General features: G+C 42.2%; 1 protein-coding gene across 1 annotated transcript; it reads left to right on the forward strand.

Moving 5' to 3' along the window:
* The first annotated feature begins 13,211 nt into the window (after positions 1 to 13,211).
* Positions 13,212 to 16,271, forward strand: LOC128304368 (forkhead box protein O1-like). The gene is made up of 3 exons (XM_053041550.1): positions 13,212 to 13,510; positions 14,645 to 14,948; positions 15,153 to 16,271. Exons 1-3 carry the CDS (start codon positions 13,212 to 13,214, stop codon positions 16,269 to 16,271), a joined length of 1,722 nt encoding a protein of 573 aa, XP_052897510.1.
* The last annotated feature ends 6,131 nt before the right edge of the window (positions 16,272 to 22,402 follow it).

Genomic DNA, 22,402 nt, shown 5'->3' on the forward strand with positions numbered 1-22,402 from the left:
GTGTGAAGATCAGCACCGCTAGCAGTACACCACTAGGTCGCCCCATATTTGAACACTACTGTAATTAAATGACTATGTACAATTATACTAACGCTAAATTAGGGAATGGAACAGCTTCCAAAATACATTGACATAGTGATTCTATCTTATATCTGTACAGTATGTCTCCGTGTTTACGACAATGATAAAAATAATAATAAATATTAGTTATGATTTGTTTGCTTACACAATCATAACCCTACCCTACCCCACCCATTCTACCAGCCTCATACGAACTCTGCAAGGATCATACGAAGGGTGCGCTGTTGTGTTATGTGTTTTGCCCCGTTGTAAAGGACCGCTAGTGAGCATGAAACCAAACACACTACAAAAGGCTCGACGAAGGTTCAATCACTCACGCCAATGACATTGGACATTCGCCTGGTGCAGGAGGACGGCGCAGTTGAAGTGCGCTTTGCGGCACACACTCAAATTACCCGTGGGCAATTTTACTACCGCACAGCAACGCATTAGCCAGCGCCCTGTTCAGCCGTGCGTCGGAGGTATGGCGGTCGGGTAATAAAATCCCGTAAAATGACATTACTTTCACCTATAAAACTGTCTCCGCCGGTGCTGCCGCCGGGACATCCGTCATCAATCTGGAAAAGGAAATTGTTGGTGACTGGTGCGCGCATTGCTGGCAGGCTGGCACCGCGGTTCCTTTGGCACATTTGCCCGCGACACCGACCGTGGCGTACTTTTTGAGTCGCTCTGGATTGGTGTGTTCAACCGATTCAAGGGCACCTCGGTAGATGGAATTTTTGTTTTTTTGTTTTTGGGTTCGGGGAAAGCCGAAAACCCAGAAATCTCTGGAGAAACGGTACCATCTAAGTAATTGTGAGTTTCCCCGCTTTTGGGTGGTATTTAAAAACACCAAATATTTCCCTGGAAGTAGTTAAATCATTTCCCGAGCGCGATACTCGCCGACATGAGATTTTACGAGCCTGGAGGCCAAACCATTTTCCCGGCATAGAGTTCCCGGGTACTACATGGAAATGGGCCACATTGCCCTTCCGTTACTCCGGCCAGACGAATGGAACCTGCTGCTGGTGCCCGAGACTCGCAGTGCTCTGGATAGCCGGTTACGCGACGATCGGATATAAATGAGGGCAATAAAAATGTAACAAACCGTACACGATCTCTTAACGATCGGTTTCGATCGGTGCTAGATTGTTGTTGATGGCAACGAGCAGTATTGGAAGTGTCGGCAAAAGTGAGGCTGTTGAATTTTTGTACGATTTCGAGGAAGATGTCTTAAGTATTTACTCGCCACCAGTGTGACATGACACCAGATCACCAATTAATTAGTGGGACATCCGACGTAAAAGATGGCCAAAAACAGAAGAAACACTTCGGGCGATCTTGCTGTCATGTCTATTTAAACAAATTGCTGCAAGATCATGCACTTGATTAGCACGACGAAAGCTTATCAATAATGTTCACAACACTAATTTTCTTTTGCAACAGCTATGCGTAGAGGAAATGAGTTTTCTCTGCTCAATTTTATTCTCTCCTATTCTTCTAAACCTCAGCCAGACGGCAAGGAGACGTCAACAGTAAACCCGTCGGCATTTTTTTTTTTAAACCACCACTAAATCCAGTACGCTGGCCGAAATCTTTGGCGGTATGGGAAAAATGTGATCTGTTTACAAATCACTTCCCAGAAATCGCATCGTATGCCCCGGAGACGACGGCCAGCTATCGGATGCGATCGTTTTGGAACGCACGCCTAGCACGCTAAAAGGGCACCGTGTTTGATGGGTTTTTTTCCCCCGTCCGTCCTTCGGCTCGCGGGCGGATGCACTGGAGAACGCAGAGAACCAAAATCTAGGCGACGGGTGTTTCCGTGTACTTGAAGCCCTGTTTACGACTTCTTAAGATGCTGACGTCAAAATATGTCAATTAACCGTTTAAGTCGGCACCCATACTTTCGGCACGTTAATCTTGCGCTGCGAGGGAAGGGGCATTTTAAGCGCAATCGATTCGGTACTGGGCCGTCGCCGTGAGACAAACGGTGACAACTTAGGCCTATGATGATGGTACAAGCATAAACATGATTGATCTTTGATGAAGCCATGAAACTGGCTAATGGTTTTTTACGAACGGTTATGGCAGAACGAGAGAGAGAGTGTAGTACAATTTTTACTACACATTCTGCCCATCCCATTCGCTTCCTGTACAGTGTGTGTTCGGACCTGTTCGAAACGATTTAATGGACTCAATCGATATTTATTGGAAATTGAAATATTTATAACGCTCGTTTAAATGATAATAAAAGCAAAGCTGATTGGAGTGTAAAACAGATCGTTTGGGGATTATGTTATAATGGATCGGTTGTAACAACACATGATTTGCAACAAACATATTTTGTTTCTTTTGTGAATAAAATATGCTTGAATTAAAGTTTAAACTCAACAAGATGTTAACATAGAAGTAAAATAGAAGTAATTAGATAAATTTGTGTTTAAATACTATCGTCACAATACGATGCAAAAAAAGATGATTTTATATACGGATTGCATAATTTTAGGCGCATTTCTATTTTTCAAATTTGTTTACAGACTGGTTATCCTTTGCAATGAGATGAAATGCAATCTTTTTTAACATAAACACTTATATTAAGTTCTTTTTTTTTAATTAAGAGATTAGTTTAAGGGAAAGTACTTTTAATCATTATTTTTTTCAAATAAAGGGTGTAAATGAATTTTTAAAAAGTTATTCAATTTAACAAATGCTTACATATAACTTAACCAAGTCGGCTCTTTGCTAAATGACGACAAATGTGCTTGTGCTTGGCAAATTTTTAACTCCACTTTGTTGATTAACGATCGTACCGGGCAGAACCAGTGGATGAACAACCTTTTCCTTAACAAAAGCACCAACAAAAAAATACCGATCGTCGAAACCGATCATCGGTGTGTGGAAATGTAAACCATAACAAGGCAGAACAAATATAATACGTGCGTTACGAAAAGATCAAAGTGTGTGGCATACGTTTTTACGATCGTTTGTGGCCCATAAAAATGCACGTGTGAGTGTTTAACATCGGCGAAATATTCAGGCAGCAACCAAACGGGGCCATTGCGTTTAGCAATGAAAAGGTGGGCCTTTTTCACACATATATACACCCGACCGGAGACTGCGGAATGAAAAGGCATGCGCCTTTAGATGATCCTTTCGCCGTGGTACGTTTCCTTTCCTTCTGCCCACCATGCCCACCAAGCGACTGCTGCGGATCGGTCACTGAGACTAGGGCACCCTGGGGGGGCCCAGTTTTATCGCTTACCAGAAACCAACGATCACCGATCTTCACCACCACACCAGCAATGGTGTAAAATTCAAAACAAACAAACAATCGATCAAATAAATAGAGAGAAAAATCAGCCTTCCGTCAAGGAATTTTGCGGCACGGTCTTTTAAATCGTACCGAAACCGTTTACGCTGCGGTAACGAGGATCGGTAAATATCGATCGCCATCGTTTCTGGTGAGGAAATGCAGCTAATAAACCCGTTGCGTTCACTGTCAGGCGGTGAAAAGAATAGAAAACAATAATTTCAATACCCGCACACCGCACGCCAAAGGGAAACCGGAGCTCATTGTGCCCCGATGTTGGGGATGAGGATGTATTTCCCCATCCGCAAGGAAAACGATACGCATCCAACATGTAAACCATGTAACAGTGGACCGCAGGCTGCCGTGGCCACGAAACCACCCAAATCGAAGTCAATAAAATTGGAGGTAAAAATTGAACCAAATGGTTGAAATTGGAAAACACACAAACAATCGTTTAACCGATTTTAACTGTCCGCTTCCGTTCCCGAACTGGTCGTAAGGGTGTGTTTTTTTTTTGCTGCTGCTGATGATGATGATGTTGATGCTGCGGGAAGAGAAAAATCGGTTCCATTTTCCACCGATTGGAGTAAACGTTGGTACAATATGCGTTCGTTTGGAACGTGTGAACAATACGCCGAATCGAATCGAATGTAGCAATTTCACATTGTGTTCTGACCCGAGGAGTAGGGAGCTTGTAACGTACAGCAGAATGAGATGTGTGCCTATGCGTTAGACGTTTTCCGAATTGGATGCTTGATGCTGTTTGGAGAGTGGAAGAACACGCTGATGACGTGTCAATGTAGTGCGGTCGTGTAGTCATCAGCATTGGTTTGGTTAATTAAATGAGATGGATGGCGACGTACGAAGGTTGAAGCGTGAAAGAGGTACAGAATCGGTTTGATTTTATTGAGGATTAAAGCGATCGATAATCGGTGCGATTTATGTGGTCTGTATGACGGTTTCCAATACGGTCTTGTTGATTTAGTAAACGAGCATAGCTGTGGCTGTTGTGGGCCCAACGGTAATGAAAGCGAGCAACTCGTCAGATAAGGCATTTTTGTGGCAACTGTACTTTGTTCTATGACGTGTCTTCTAAGCGTCCATGAGGTTCGAGAGATAAAATGCTGCTTTGTCAGACTGAAATATGCTCTAGTTGAACATGAGTAGGTGCAGGAGATATCGGATAGGAAATAGACAACAAAACAAATAAATTTTCTTATTAGGCAGCCAAAGAACGTCAAGCCAAAGAATGATAATGTCCAGTTTTGAGATCAGAAGAGATAAGAACAAGTTTCAGACCCAAGGACTCTATCGCGAAAAAAAATCTTTCTTCGATTTGTAGGATTACTCGACTAAATCGCAGTGTCTTAGGAATTGGACTGAGGATCATTACGACAAAGACGAAGTACTTGTTTGCTGAAGACTCTTACCGTGATAATGAACACTGGCAAGCATAGTATTAGTAACTAGCCACTATTTAGAAATAGTGGGCGATCTGTGTTTTCCAAACGTCAAGAAGAGTTAACAGGACAGCTGATTACCATATAACTGGTTGATGAACGAACTATAAATGAAGTGATCATGTTGAACCCTCTTAAAGGTGATCAAGAGTATGATGCTCAGATGGTGGTGATGTCATGAGGATAACACCGAACGACTTCGAGCTCGTGCAGTCGTCCACATGGGCAGAGGATGCATGGTAGGTCCAAATTGAGATGGAGAGATGGCGTTGATGAATCTCCCAGAGAGTATTGGAATATTGGAATAGCAGAGGAAACGGCCCGACCGTAAGCGGCTTAGAGAATAAGGATATATAAATGAGATCTTGTTGGAGATCACATGCAGCTGATCTTATCTAGGGGTAAAGTGGTCATGTCTTAAAAAATAACAAGTGAAGGTGTATTTGATCATTGTTCACCCCACAGGACAATATTGTCAATAAGAGATGTTAGGATAACTTAATATTTTCTATATTTTCTATTTGCTTAATATATGCTACTATGAAATATGATCGATATCGGAGGAAATGGAATATAATAATTTATTGTTATCCAGTTCATGACATCAAACTTCAAAATTGTCGCACTATAGTTTTAATGTAACAATATGTGTGATTCATACCACCGTACATAGTTGTACAATGCTAATCTCTAAAAATACTGTATGAATGAGCCATACAGTTCGCAATCCTCCATCGTTAACCACACCACAACAGCGTTGAACGACGGATCCTCTGTGACCCCTAGACGGCACGGTACATTTCCAAGTGGAATAACATTCAAACCACCGGAACAAGGCGCAACGACAGACCCGCACAGTGTCGCTTGCTTTGCAATGGGTCGACCACACCACGCCACCGTCGGTTGACACTTGCACTTGCTGAATAGTACGTGTTTTAGGTGTTAAATATTGCCGAAAAAAAAACCCCGGACATTCCGATGGGGGGATGTGAGTGGGTCGTGTGACATTTTTTTATGTTTTCTTTCAAACATCCCGTGCCAGCAGTTAGCGCTATTAATCTTTTCGCTGGAGCCAAATTCCGGTATGTCGCTAGGAATCGCTCCAGCGATAATGTATCAACATTTTCATCGTGGTCCTCGATACACTGTTGGTGTGCGATGGCAGTGACTGGCGCGAGAATGGATTGTTTTTTTTTGTAATGTGGAGAAATCGGTTTTGTTTATCTGGCAGATACAAATATTGATATAAATGTAAATACTTTCGAATAAAAATAAAAATATCACCAAAGTGTAATTTTCATTATAAAATTGTGAACTATTTCACTGTTGTTCCTTCTGGATTTTAACGTTATCTCAATCAACTTTTGGCCCATAATTTTTACTGTTTGAATTCTATTAAAACCCTTTCTAGATCCCCTGTTACATGTTTAAACCGTCGTATATTCACACTTAAGTACCAGGGATGAAACCATGTCTAGTGTACTGAAAATTGCAGTGAATGACGATCACGAGATGGTTTGCAACTCTACTGATGGGTAGGCATTTTTCTGGTAGCAAACAACCGGCCACACCGATACCGGAGTGAACGAACTCCATTTGTCACCGAAATCGTCCGTTCAAGAATGTCGTCTGGGGTGTCGGGATTCTGGCTACGGTGCGACACGTTTGAGGTTTTGGACCAGCAACTCGAGATCTCCACAGCAAATGGGCACGTTTGATTCGTACACCCCACTGCATGGTTCACCATGCAGCATTGCAGAAAGGCATTTTTCTCGGCACGTCAACGGGTGGTTTAGAAGGAAAACGATCAAACCACCATTCAGTAAACCCGCTTTTTTCCGCTCATTTAGGAGGACAAATCAAAACAAATAGTAATGGGTGTTGTGCGGAGGAAAAATACTTTCCTGTTCTCGCCTTTGTTGCCTAGCAGGACGGGTACGGCACCAAACTAAACGCAAACGGGTGCAATCCTGCGGGCAATTGTTGGTCCGGGATGGTGTGGGAGAGGTTGTTTTCCAACCGTGCGTGTTTGTGTGACACACAGATGTACGTGTCCAATTTTGGACGGGTGGACAGATAAATATTTTCACGTCGGTTCGTGCGATACATGGGTGAGTCAATAAATAAATAGACGTTCCTTGTTTGGTTGTATTTCGGACGACTTGGGTATTTATTTTCTTGAAGTAAAAATTAGTTTTCGAAACAAAACTATTTAACGAGTTAATGGTTCTCTATTCTGAAGTATGTGTGCAATTTTGTAGTATATTTTCACTTTTGAAAAAGTTTAGTTTTTTCACGCAGAATGCATGCTAAATAATAAAAAATAGTGAAATAAAATAACTAATAACATTTCTAATAATGCATAGATGTATGTAAATGAATATAATGTGTTTAATAATTTAAATTAGTTTAGGAATTATATTATTGGTTTTAAACTCAAAAAGAGAGATTAAATGAACAAACAAAAGAGAGCAAACACTTTAGGTATAAATTATTACAAAACGAGGTTTTTATTGAGCTTTTGATAACAATTTGTATAAAATAACAACTGTTTGGAGAAGAAAATGTTACCTTTACCTTTAGTTTTAAGTAATACGGTCTGGCCGTTCTTGAATAAATAAAAATAAATGTATAACTTAACGTCCTTCCTAGCTTTGAATAATATATTTAAGTCTTTTTTGCAACACTTCACCAGTCCATTGTTTACCGTTTCCTTGCTGATCATTTTGGCTACCGGCGATAGTAATAGTTATCAAAACAAAAATAAACCGCTTACAGAAGATTTCGCCCGATCCGTGTGTACCCAATTGCACTCACTGCAACGATTTCCACTCCGCCACTGTATTAACGTCAATTATGCAAACATAAAGAAAACAAATAGCGACACTAATTTGTTACTCCATCACAACCCCGAACCCAGCGTTCCAGTGTTTCGCCGCAGTACAGCCGAATCGACCGTCAGGAAAAGGAAGAGACTAATGTTTGTGTAGCTCAAATATAAAATATTTTCCTTTTCGTTTGTTTCGCACCACTACCTACCAACCATCGCACCACGTACAGGATCTTCCGGATGGTCTTCGGTGGCCCGGTTTGTAACTGTGCGGCATCAAAATTCGGGCACTGAACTGAACGTAGCGTGTTGCACCCGAAATCCTTCACAACGGCCTGGGACGGGATGGCGTACCGGGCCACCAGAAGAGTGGAACGAAAGACCCATAAATGTCACGTGCTTGGCGGCACAATCCGTCCAGTAAACGGTAAAGAACGCGTTGCTCGAGAGTTGGTGCAGAATGTTGTAAAGTGCCGCACCGGGAAGCGGGACGGGAAGCGAAGAAAGAAAGAAAGCCAAAGCGGGCTGGGCTGAAATAACATTGCACTGAATTTTGGCTGCATCATCGTTGCGATCGGGTGCGGGTGCAGTTGCAACTTTACCACCGTGCCACCGTACCGTACGGGATGGGGGAAATTTAAAGCCGCTAGAAAAACAATCATAAAATTCCGTTCCGTTCCGACGAGGCTGATGGGATTTTCTCCTTTGTTTTTGCTGTGTTTTCGTCTTCGTGGTAAAGGGCACGTAGGAAAAAATAGGAAAAAGGCAAGAATTGATTGGAAATCAAAGTTGCAAACTCCCTTTTCGAGGTTCGATTTCCGTTACCTAAAAGGGTGGACAAACGTAATGGTGGCTGATGGGTTGATTTGCACTACATTCTCTAGCTGGTGAATTTCCATTTTCTTTTGTCGAGCACTATTACAGGTGGTTAGCTGCGAGCGTTATGATTTGTTTGTCATCTTTAGTTATTACTTTACTGGGGGAAGTAGGGAGAATTATGAAAATATTTATTTAGTTTATTGAAACGAATTGAAAGGTAGAATAAGACTTTTTCTAAAAACCACAGGTAAAAAATATACAAAATATAATATAACTACAGTGACATTCAGAACAATACGATCACCTTATTGTTTCAACAAAACATTTTTTTACGAAATAATTTTGAAAAGACGAGGACTTCCTGTACAAAGAAGTCATTATAACACTATTTTTATGTTTATCTTCAGAATTTTCAATACATTTCAATAAATGGTAGTGTTATTTTTTTGTCAGTGATGACTGTACGTGAATAATTATGTTTAAACATTTGTTTCTGTATTCACATTATTTTCCAGTGCTTTAAGTTAAGCCAGCTTAACTTAGCTTTATGGACTCCACTCTAATTTCAAGGAATTTTTGTTTAACTAGTTTTCAATTGCTACGGTTATAACACTTTAGACGGATAGTTTGCTTTACAAAAGAACATAAAAAACTGTTCTCCCATACGACATGCACTGAACTGAATCATCCAACATGCATGTGCAAGCACATTATGCCAGCAAAATCATAAAATATATAATACCATCGAACGCGTAAAGTACGGAACGGCACGGAACAAACCACAGCCAGCGACAGTGAAACTAAACAAACAACAATAAAAAAAGAAGAAGTTAAAACAACATCAGGATAAACCAGGATGCGCAACTCCCGCCAGGGAACTTGTGTCGCATGTGCTGAAGTTACAAATTTGTCACTGCACCGAACGAAACCCGTACCCACGGGACAGTTCATAAACAAATAATATATCATAAATGGGCCCTTGCGCCATGCAGCTTCCAGTGAGTGTCTGTGTTGTTTTTTTTTGGAGAAAGCCATAAAGTAACGACGATAAAATACTGCAACAAACATACATACAGGAAAGATTCGGTGAAAATGCAGGAAAAGCGAAAGAACTCTTCCGATGGTGAGGCAAAAGATTAGCCGAGCGTAAGACATGGCCTGGAACAACAGCAATAAATACGGTGCGCTACGCTACAACGGGTTTTAAAATCTTTGGCCCACCGCACCACCGTGGCGTTGACAGCGAAGGATGTCGTAAAGGGCTATTTTAAAGGGCATAAAAAGTAATCATAGAGGGAAGATGCGTTGCTTAAAAAACCCGTATCGTTATTGGTGTTTTTTTTTGTTACCCTTGATGCATTTTCCGACAATACAAGCAATTAGTAGATCGCGGCAAGTACCTACAAACGGTGGCTTCTCTTCGTTGCTGCAGGGCTGATCAAAGAGGTTGCGTCTTAACCTCATTTTGCTTTTCAACAAATTAACTGTCATGGGTTGCTTGGTTGATGTGAAGTTGTTTGTGCTGGTTGCGTTTTTGTACCATTGTTGCTGCTTTTAATTTGGCAGCACAAGAATAGCTGAAGATCTTTCACCGAAGGTATGGAATACTTCATCGCTCTTTAGGATGTTGTGAGTGTTTGCTTCAGAACTTTGAAAGACATAATTCGGGGAAATTAATGTTTTAACGTACTTTTTCCCCTCTCTCTCTCTTTAACAAGATCATCAGTACCGTACACGAACACGCACCCGATTAAAGCAAAACTCTGGCGTACAGGTGTTTATTATGATGGATGTTTTGTTTATTTCCAGTACAGTTTCGGTTTTAAAGTGGCTTCAAAGATTAAAAGACTGGCCCGGTACGGCATTTGAAAACGGAAAACTTGCACCGAAGTGTGTGTTTTGCCGTTCGCTAATGAGTGCGGGCGGTAGTGTTTTTGCTTTTGCCAGCGTATATTGATGCTTTCGCTGTCGGAAAGGTGCTAAAGAATGTAGAGCCCGGATGATGGCCGGATGTTCCGGCTGATCGATTGACTTCAAAGGCTGTCGGGATGAAAGATTATTGGCGGCGCTGCGTCTACGGTGGCGGAGCTATTGCTGTGTAAACAACCGAGTGGCAACACAGTCAATAGGTGCCCGTTTGCCGTGCCAAACCGCTGCTGTGCTGCGGATGTTTGGCGAGGTGAAAATTTGCAACTGGGCAACTTCAAGCGAGAAAATAGACAAAGTGTACGATAAAAGGAGGAAACGGTTCAAGCAGCTTTCCTTGAAGTTTTCAAGGTTTCCTTAAAGGGATCTTCCAGATGATGTAAAGCAATTTCTAAAAAATCAAAATACAGATGCTACTTAGGAAATAATTTATTAGAAGCATTGTAATTTACTGAATGGCTTAACATAACATTATACTCTAAACAAATAGCTGCAATAGATATTATTAGATTGTCTTGACTTTGAGATTTTTTAAGACCCATTGCAGCAATTCAAATGGAAGTCTTTAAGAAACGGAATATGCTATTTAAATAACAGTTAAGTATTTTTATTTCCTAGGTCAATGATTCCTACATTGAAGTCTTATAAAAGATATCTTTTATATAGATCTTTTTAGGTTACAAGAAAAAACCGATATCATAGATTTGGCTTATATGTTTTCATGTTTTATAATTAATAAAAATACTAAATATAGTAACTTTAAAATTTTTGAAACTCAAAGGGCAATAAATAAATGAGCTTGATGATTTATTTGATTTACAGATGAGGAGTTCTACCAGATGTTTTCCAGAGTTGTTTTCGAGGATGTAATTATTATTTGACTCATTTAATTACATATGTTAACAACTAATTATCCGAGGTATTGTTGTAAAAGTTTTGGATCCAGTATAAATTTAAGTCAGAAATGTGTAGGCTAAGACTCTAAATTTGTAGTAGCACAAAGAGTAAAATAGTTTTGTTGAGCACTTTTTGAGAGGCAAGATAGCTGAAAATGTTTGACATAATTCACTAATGATCAAACTGACAACTGTTATTGAACTAAGGACTAAGGATTCAAATTGATTGTTTATGATCTTTAAATGATCAATAATTATAATTGATGTTGTTATAATCTAGATGCGCTCTTCTGTTTCACGGTGTGATAACTGTGCCTTCATAAGTAATAAATACCATAGTATAATGTAGCATCTGATAACTAAAAACCATTTGTTTGATACCATCGAGTTTGATATGAAAGGAATATGAAGAATCTGGTACAAAAGCTAAGCAATGTATCAAATGGTGTTCAATGGGAAATGTTGGAATTAAAAAATTCTTTGTGTTCTAAAAATATTTTCAACCATACTGGGACAAAATACATTAAGATTAAGTATGTTATTTCAACCCATCACTTTCTTCATCAGAAAAACATTCATATTAAACACAAAAATCTGGAACACATTTTTTACAACCAAATAGGAAACAGATTGGTATCGCTTTGAGATGCTTTTCAACCAAGCACGCCTCTGAAACGATCGAGACAATTAATTATCTGTTAATGCTTATGAAAACATATCGAAACCAAATTTTGCTTCCGCCTTAAAAGTGGCACCATTTTTAATCCCTTACAATCAGCCACAATTCATAGCATAAAGCCAAACAGTTGCCATCCTACCTTGGGAATTTATTAACAACAAAAAAAACCCACACACACACCTCGATCCGGAAAAGGAGAAAAGGATCGTCCACAGCACGCAGCATCGACGTTTGTGGCCAGGCGCATTCTAAATAAATAGATGGGCGGAGCCAATACCGTGACGATACCGTGATCGGTGGCGGCAATCCGGCAAAGGAAGTCGTAAACCGCCGGATCGCGTCCGCCTCCGTAATAAACATCGGATGCGCAGAACGTGCGCGCGCAAGGTCTCCCGTGCTGTTCCGTTTGCGCAAATGACGATCGCATCGGATGACTTCCGCGGAAAGGGGCCCATAAAAGCAGGAGATCAGAAAGAGAGCACGCCAGAGACGCGGTGATGTACGCAGCCAACAAAAGCAGTGCAATAAAACGGTACAAATTTCCGTTCCGTTCTTCGCGCATCGCTGCACGCTGAATGCGTTTACGACGTTCGATGTGGTGTAAAGCATAAATAATGGGCAAGGTGGCGTTTGTCGGGTGGGGGGGGGGGGGGGGGGGGGAGGGAGGTCGCGGAACGAGCCGCTGCCGTGGTAGATCCTTTCCCCAGGCGAAAATCGCTCGCTGCTGTGTTTATGAAAGATGAAAGTAGTTGTTTCTGTTTTGCATAAAATAAATAGATCGTGTGTGCTGCGTGCTGTGGCTGTGTTGTGGCAGGGGACAGGATCGGGTGGGAATTTTGCGCCCTTGGGGTGGTGCGGTGTTGTTTTGGATCTTCGTCATCATCTTCGGGGGGCGTAAGTCACTGTTAACGATGCGCGAACCGACCGGCGTCAATGGCTCAACGTGCGGTTACGGAGCGGAAGGATTTTAGTCGCTTGTTTGATCTCGAGTAAGACGCACGAGTCCGCGATCGTGTGCAGTGGAACATTCGGTGAAAAAGATCGCTGTTAAGAGCAACATAAAAACGTGTGAATCGTTCCGAAAGTGTATTGGTTGGTGTATTGTGCTACTTTGTAGTGATCTGTACCTAGTTGTGATCGTGTAGTTGAAAACATTGATCATTGAAGTCATCGTTCGGATAATTCGTTTCTGTGTGTTACAAATTTGTTACAAACAACAAACGACGTAATGTTACCATACAGCTCGTATGCTGCTGCGATCCAGCAGATACAAAGTCTAAACCATGATTTGGCAATGTTCAGTCAGCACGGAGCGCGGTACCTGCAGCATCCTGAGCACAGTGCGGCTACTCTGGGTAATTCGTACTTTGGGTTGAACAATTGGTCATTACCGTTTTCGTTCCTGAAATCGGTTCACCGACCGGAAAAGCCACCCTTTTCCTACATCGCTCTTATTGCTATGGCGATCAGTAGCGCGCCGAACCAGCGATTGACGCTTAGCGGCATTTACAAGTACATTATGGACAAGTAAGAGAAGTTCATTGTTGTGCATGCATGAATTTTTTAAGTTTTTACATTTTAATAAAATTCTTATTTAATTTATTTATATTATATTGTTTTTTTATTAACAAGCTGTACAATAACGGTATTTATGATTCATTTTGAAGTATATTATTATTATTTTAAAAAAGAAACGCAGTAGTGGACACAGAAGTACTACACGGAAATAGTAAACGTATAAGCAATATTATAACAATACTAGAAAAGCCTTTTTACAGTAGAATTTCGATTATCCGGGGCCGGATAAACCGGCGGTCGGATTATCCTTGAGCTTAAAAAGAACAGCTAGTCGAGCCGTTTGGAGTTTTTTTGCTCTTTAAAAGTATTGTCCGAGAAGGATTCAAGAGTTTTGTTAAGTTAAGTTAATTTATCTAGTTAAACACCTTGGAAAAATGTTTTATAATAATAATATCTTCTTCTTCTATTTCGACACAACAATCTCAAGAGGTCAATGGCATTGGCCTGCCATTTCTGGCTTTCTTTAATTTTATTTACCCACAGCTGGATAATTCGTCCTGCATACGGGGGATTGGTCCGAATGGGAATTTGGATCGGTCCTATCGTGTGTCCACCGGGCTGTCCCAAATATGTTAATAATTATAAAGATAATAGGAATACCGTCAATTATAAACATAAAAGATATACGGCCTAGTCGTTTTTCCGCGAAAAATTATTATAAAAAATTAGGATTTTTAGGGTATTAGGTTTTTATCATGGAACTGTCATTTACATGTTCGACTGTTAAATGTCCATAGCTGAAAGGCCTGATATTGGTGGAAATCGTTTAACCGACATGCGAATAATCCGCGGTTCCCAACGTTTTTAGTTCGAATTTATTTTATAAAATACGTATTTTAATTTCATCATAGCTAGACGAAAAATTACGATTACATTAGTTTGACGATAGTAGTGTATAACTATAAACTTGGTAAATCTACTTGACATTCTGGAAACTTATGTCCGGATGTTGACGAAGATTTAAAAAAATTAAGATTGAAGTATTTTGTGATATTACTTCGCGTTTGCTCAGCATCCAATTAGACTTCAGAATGAATTTTGCTCACACGTGCCGCGTCCATTTTGTTCTACTCATTATTTCAGCTTTCCGTACTATCGCGAAAATCGCCAGGGCTGGCAAAACTCCATCCGGCACAATCTCTCGCTGAATGACTGTTTCATTAAGGTGCCGCGGGATAAGACTGGTACCGGCGGCAAAAACCAGCCGGCAGACGATTCATCGTCTGCCGGTGATGCTACAGGAGCGGGCGGTACAGGGGCGGGTGGCAAAGGCAGCTACTGGATGCTGGACCCATCGGCCAACGATATGTTCGAGCAGGGCAATTACCGGCGCCGTCGTACACGCCGACAGCGCAACGCAAAATTGATCCTGAACGGCCACTTTCAGGTAGGGCATTCGTTTCGGTGGTAGTGGCGGACAGGGAGATGTTGGTAGATAAATAAAAAAAGAGACCTTTGCTTGGAAGGAGCATTCATCCAACAAAATGCCGATGCTTATCGTATGCATTTTCGCGGTTTTCCAACGCGTGCTGGGGCGCACTGCAGAGGCTTTTCTATTTACAGTTCGTCCATTCCGTCTTCTCGTTCGCAGGGGTCTCCGTTTGCTTTGGCCTTTCCACCGAGCGGACCGTCGGCGGGAGATTTTATGAGTACGTCGACGGTTCCGCACCTGCCGCACGGGACCATCGGTGGCAATAGGCGAAACGAGGGCACCACCGATCTTCATCATCTGATAGTGCGAAATGATTTGATACAACCGTCGGCCGAACTGGTGGATCCGGGTGTGCTTTTGCTTGGTACCGGTTGCTACCATCACCAATCTGCCTATGTCCACGGGGCATCATCATCATCATCACCAGCAGCGCTACTGTCCGGGCTGGTAGGTGATGCCGCGTCTTCCCTGGGCACAACTTCATTAGCCGATAAGCACGTTCGGGACGGAGGGAAACCGGCCGGCAGTTGGACTCCTGCAGGATGTCACATCAATCGCTGCGATGAGGAAAAGATTCCCCCGGGAGACAGAGATGAAGTGAACGAAGAATTCACGGAACACCCATCGAACGGGACACTCTCCGAAGGGGAGTACGAAAATGAACTTAACGCATTAAATCCTGCCGTCGAGCGTCATCCTTCAGTGCAAAGCACACGAAGCAGGAAAAGTGATAATTGCTTGAACCAACAACAGTTCCCGGCCTCGGTACGCTTGACGGCACACTCTCTGGACGCTTTTCTTCTCGGCGAACTGAGCGGTTTGCGTGTTCGGGGCTGTGAGCTAACGTCACCGTTTTCCTACACCAACGCCTCCATTGTCACCAGCCCCGACGGGCAAAGTTCCAACGCGGGCGAGATGTACGGAACGGTCACTCCGGATCAAGCGGGATTTACTTCACACTGTGATGGTTTGTGTACACCTGAAAGCGCATCGAAACCGACACTTCCGATTCCGGCTGGAGTCAGCGGTGAGATCTGTACCTTCGCACCGTCGGCATACACATCATCATCATCCGCAGCCAGAACCGAGTCCTGTATGCCGGGCGTTACGAAGGGTCCCAGTGCAAACAATCCACGCCAGCCAGCGTCCGTCCGTCAGCGCGAAAGCCCGAAAGTTGGATCACCGGTTGCAGCGATGGAGCGGTTCGTACTAGGCACGAAAGTTGGTGGCTTAAAGTCGAGCAATTTCACCATCGAAAGTATTATGCGAAGGGAGTAAGGGCGGTCATTTACATCCCGCACCATCGGGACACCGGAAGGGCAGAGCAGCAGCAGTGGCCAGCAGCGTGTTGACAGTAGCTTAAGTCGACAAACTAACTAGTCAGGATGGTTTCGTAAATAAATTCGTTCGACGCGCTACAGTGCCGGCCAAAGGGGCCTTCAACCGATGAGTGGAGCGTTTGTAAGCGTTTGGACGATAAAAAGATGACAGCCTGGCGATGGGTGACTCTCGAGGCAAAGTGATTTCCTACCGGTTGCATCCGGTGTCTCATTTGTTGAATCATTTGTTATTCTTTCTACTGTGCTTATTTCCTTTGGATGTTTCGTAAAGGTGCTGACAAATTTGGCAGAAAATTGAACCGCAAATTCGTGTATGTCCTGTGCTCGTGCGCGTTTAACTATTGCAAGTGACAGGTAAGTAAATGGTCATTTATTTCCCGTGACAAGTAGGTGACAGAGTATTCCCATGTGAGAAGCAGCAGTGGTTAAGTATTTCCGGTACTTAGTCGTCACAAGCTGATTTTATAATAGAGATCGTATGAAGATCATCGTTGATAGTAGTAAACCACCAGGCGCCTCCTTTCTTGGATAAAGCTCTGTGTTATTCTATGTTAGAAAGCTTAAATCTTAATTCGAGTAAATATGAGAGAACAGGGTGAATCATGAAGAAATATTTATTTGATTCTACTCTTAGATCTGCTATTGTTTTAAAAGATCTTACCGGAATAATTTGGTGAAGAATTTTAATGAAAGTGTGTTAATATTTATAATGAAATAAATATACAAAATTTATTAATGTTAATAATATAGAAGACATGTGCTAATCTATGTCAAACCAGCCGGAATAAATATGTTTTAATATTTGTTATTGATATATTTAACAGACAAGTAATGTAAGCTGTAATTCACACGCAAATTTTCCCATTTCAGTTATTTTTCTTTATTTATTTTTTTGTTTTAAAACTGGTATCGAATTTCTTTTGGTATTTATCGTAGAACTTATTCTGTTTATAAATTTATCTTACTATTATAAATTCAATTTTCCTTAGGCACCAATTTATATTTAATTTAGAGTAAGTGTACTAATAGTAGTGCAATTAGTCAGCATGCAAACAATTTGAACTATGTTGGAGGAGTTTGGAAGGAACGAATTTTGAAGTTTCAATGGAAATTTGATAGAAAATAATTTTTTCTCTTAAAAAAATCTTAATCATTTAAATGATTTTGACACAGAATAAGGTGTTTTGTGTTTTAACCGATTCGTAGAAGTCTAAGGAACATTTTTTATTACTAGAAATACATTTTTTTACATTTAGTTTGTCGTAGGGATAGAATTTCATTCCATTACCATTGCTCTTGGTACACTTACACTAATCTAAAAAAAATAATTACACATGAGTTTTTCCCTAGATTTTAATTTAGATTAATCGGGTTCAGAGTTCACCGTGCTTACCATTACACCACATAACTTTGTTGAATGAGCAACATTTTCAAATGTGTTTAATTCAGCTGATATGTTAATGGTTCCCAAAACGAATTAGAAACGAATCGAGTGTGTTGATTATATTATTCAATTTCATTGTTTACTTACCCTCCTGCATCGTTCTCATCCCCTTTTTATGTTGTTTTGTATTCAAAAAAGTGTTGCTTAAGCCACAGTTCCCCCAAAAAAAAATACAAAAAAAAACGAGAAAGAGAAACTCTCTTTCACTCCTATATTTGCCGATTTATCAATGCGTGTAAATCGTTTATGCGAAACGGTTGAACGATCGAAATAGTATCATCCGGTTTTGGGTGTTTTGTTTCTGCTCACAAATATCCACATCGTGCCATTTTCCTGCCCGATTCGATTTATCATAATTCACCCCAGGAACGCTAGGCCTGAGGAGGGGTGAGGGGTGTCCCGGAAAAATGGTGGAAGAGGAGCACGACGGCGTACAAAACTCGTAACGATGATGGCAGTGAAAAAGTTTGTTTTAAAAATCTCAGGTTCTAAATTCGATTTTTTCGCTCGTTATTCATGGGGCGAATCTAATAAAGTTGATTTATGCCACCGGTCGGTACGGTTCGGTGGCTCACGGAATAAGTTTGTGTGCGGCTCGCGTGTTTGAACAAAATGCGCGCGTGTTGGGAAAGCGGGGTCACCGTTGATCGGAAGGCAAAGGGAATTGAATGTCAAGTCAGTCCAGGCCGGGGAGGAAAGAAACTAGCACCCAGGGTGGTGGAGGCAGTGCGCAATGCGAATCGTCGTCGATAGAAGCTGAGCTGCATCGGTTGCCATGATTTGAGTGATTTCTTTTAGGTTTTAAATGATTTGGTTGCTTTTGTCGCTCCTGGTCGCTGCATACAACCAACAAACTAGCATTATTGTTTGGGACAACCGTCAGCCATGGTGATGTGTGTGTTGGTTTATAAATGTATGCTCAATGATTTAACATCTTCAACTTCCGTCCTGTTCTGCTCGTTTCATATATTACATAGAGTAGTAACATGGCGCATGTGTTTGTATGGGAAAACTATATCAACAGGAAGTGATTTGACTGGTAGAAAAAATGAGAGAAAAGCATGATCGGATTTAAGAGCAAGAAAATATTACTTTACCTACGGCAAAGAAATCCTTAGGCCCCAAACTGGCGCTGTTGATTTGGAGGCGCATTCAGTCGCACATAGACACTCAGACACAAACAGTGCAGGTGGAGCAACGTGAAGCATGTGAAGCATAAACGCATAAGAAAATGATCGTAAAACATTTGCCTCTGCTCGGCATGACATAAATCTGGATTCAACGTCTATATTATATGCCTGATCTTTCCCTGAATGCAGGAAGGTTTTTTCTAAGGAAATTGTCTTTTGTTTTAAAGTTTCAATGTAACAAGTGTAGTTGGACATGATTTTTTTCAGAAAGCAAACACTTGACCGTAAGGAGGTCGAATAACTAGATCAACTTCCACGTGACTTACAACACACTTGTACATATTTTTATTTAATATGGAGGAATTGTTGGTATGACAGACGAAATCAAACATCATCAAACTAGTTATAAATGAATTAATTAAATTTTAAGGTAACGTTTCAGACCCGCAGATAGGCCAACTACGAGCGGGGACACACACAATCGAATCCACGGAGACGCTCAAGTACCTCGGGGTTGAGCTCTGCCGCAAACAGCACCACGGTCGACATCTAGAGGAGGTTTGCAACAAGGCGACTCGTATCACGAACGTCTTGACCGCCCTGATGCCGAACAAGTGTGGCCCAAAAAGCAGCAGAAGGAGACCCCTGGTGAACGTCGGGAATAGCATTGTCCGCTACGCTGCGCCAGCGTGGGGACGGAAGCTTCTACAGAGGAACACTCACCGCACCACAGTCCAGAGGTCGCATCGCACCGGAGTGCTTCGAGTGGCCAGCGCATTCCAAACGGTTTCATACGACGCCGCCTGCGTGGTTGCAAGCACCATCCCGTTAGTTCTCCTCCTAGAGGAGGACATCCGCTGCCACGACGAAAAGGCAGCGAGGGGAGGTCCAGCACCAGACATACGGAAGCGGCAGCGAGAAGAGACCATGGAGCGCTGGCAACGCCAGTGGACAGCCGGCGCAGAGCAGCAGAATTCGCCAGGTTTGAAGACAAGGAGGCTGATCCCGAACATCAGTTCATGGGTTGGCCGCAAGCACGGGGAAATAGATTTCTATCTTACCCAAGTCCTAACGGGACACGGGTTCCTGCGGAGCTACTTCGTCAACAAAGGTATCCTGGAGGGCTCGCCTAGCTGCACGGTGTGTGAGCATGACGTGGAAGACGTCGACCACGTGATGTTCCATTGTCCACGGTTCGCCCGAGCACAACATGAGATGCAGCAACAGAGCCACACCCGCTTGACGATGGACAACCTTGCCACGGAAATGTGTGCCAGCCGCAGCACATGGGAAGCAGTCCGGACGGCCGCACGGACAATCTTCAAAAGCCTCCAAGTGAGGTGGAATGAGGAGAGTCCGCCGACGGCCAGAAGACGACGGCAGCAGCGACGGAGGAACGCGGATCAACGGGGGCAGCAATAGCGGCCCCCCGCCACCAACAACACCAGGACAACGGAAAACAGAAGCAGCAGCGGTAGCGACGAGTAACCAGAGCAGCAGCAGGAGCTAGGACCCACCCGAGAGTGGCGGCCACAGACGGGTGGATTCTGAACAACAGCAGCAGCAGCAGACGGAAGACACGAAGCGGCAGCAGCAGCGAGGACAACCAGGAAGGACGACGCAGCAGTGCGCAACAGCAAGGGTGCTACGCACACACGACCCCGCATGGAGTACTACGCACATCAGCGCATCGGCAGGGTTCGGATCAGGTCGAGGAGTGGTTTAGTGCGGTCGCATCGGTTGCTTGACTCGCTTCACGGGTCAAGCTTCATGATGAATCCCACATAACCCATCTCGAGGGGCGGTGTCTAGCCGCGATATGCCCCTCTAGGTGGGTACCTTTTGAAGGTTCCCTCCCCGTAAACAAAAAAAAAACAAAAAAAAAAAAAAAAAAAGGTAACGTTTCAGATCATCATCCTTATTTTGCCATTTATATTAAATTTATTTTATATTTCTATATTAATTTGTTTTATCTGAAAGTGAACCATAATTTAAATAATAATCGACACCCTACGAATGATATCGGTAAAATGATACTTTTGAAGGAAAATTTTTCCGCTTTTTCAATTTTCACATTCATTACAGCCATGTCGATCATCTCTCACGATCATCAATAATCCAGGAAAGTTTTGCCAATAAAAGCATTAACTATGGTGGTAAATTTAGCAAAAAGTGTAAAAAAAAACAATGTGTTTGATTTGTTTAAAAATTACGCTTTGCTTTCAAAAATCGAATAATCAAACATAAAAAACCAACACACAGAAACACACCTGTGTCCTTTACCTTTCAATAGCCTGTAATAAGAAACAATAACAACAACCAAACAATGTCACCCATTTTGTGTTTGTTGAACCATCAAACACACCGAAAAACATCGACCAAAAACGGCAATCATTTCAACAACTCAAATCAGCGATGGGCGATTAACATGATTTAGCGGGTAAATTATGTGCAATCAATCATAAGGCCCGAAAGCACACGACACACACGTGGGTCTCAGTTGGCAGCAAAAACAAAACAAAACATAAAAACAAAGGAGGAAACGCAACAACAGCGGTGTGAGTGCGGGTAGGGAACGCAGTGGAAAGACGCTTTTCTTTCGAGCTCGCACACAGCGTTCAGTGTTTCGCCGGGAAGATACACGGCAGGGCCTAAAATTGTTGAACCATTCCCTGTTTGGCTTTTGGCGGCTTTGGGTTTCGTTGTTCGCTCTATTTATCTTATTTTGTGCTGATTGAATCGGTGCCAAGTTTCCGCCATGTTGGGTGCCGGGACCGGGGAACCGGTTGGAAGCAGAACACCTACCGCCGTGTTCACATTTGCGTGCACATGTTTTTCACGTGTGTCGTGTTGGTATTGGTGCTTTTTGCTGATTGGATGCAACGATGATGGTTTGTTGTTTGTTTAGAAAATTCTTTTCGAGCAGGTCGAATACAACAGCCAGCATAGGCCTGGTACGGTACGGTAACGGATTGGGACGCGAAAAGAAAGCTGGAATCGTCTTTTCAGACGGAATAATCCGCCTTTAGGTGACGGGGAATAACGTGAAGTATTTTCGCGGATAGTTGTGTGGAGTAAAGGGCAATCAATTTGTATGTGAATGTGTACGATTCTGGCAAACCTGTATTGCAACCGTAACCGATCGTCAATAGTAAGAAATTGAGTGATAAATGTTTCGCCGCGTCATTTGGCCACGGTTTCGCTGCTTTGCATGTCTGTATGGTATTAGTCAGTTAGTCAAAGCATCGTTGTGGTTGACTGAAAGTAATTTTTTACAACTCCTCACCAGACTGAACTGCTGCGCAAGTTGGACAAGCATAGTGCATCTATTGGTACCGTGGAATCGAAATGTGACTTATTTGATTGGAAATAAAAAGAAAATATCTTTGAAACTGTTGATTTGTAAACATGTGTATATAGACGTATTCTTCAGAACAATAATACCTTACTTTATGAATTTATATTGCCTACTTATATTCAACGTCACTTAAAAAA

Source organism: Anopheles moucheti, chromosome 3 (genome assembly GCF_943734755.1).
Source record: "Anopheles moucheti chromosome 3, idAnoMoucSN_F20_07, whole genome shotgun sequence".
NCBI classification, from domain to species: domain Eukaryota; kingdom Metazoa; phylum Arthropoda; class Insecta; order Diptera; family Culicidae; genus Anopheles; species Anopheles moucheti.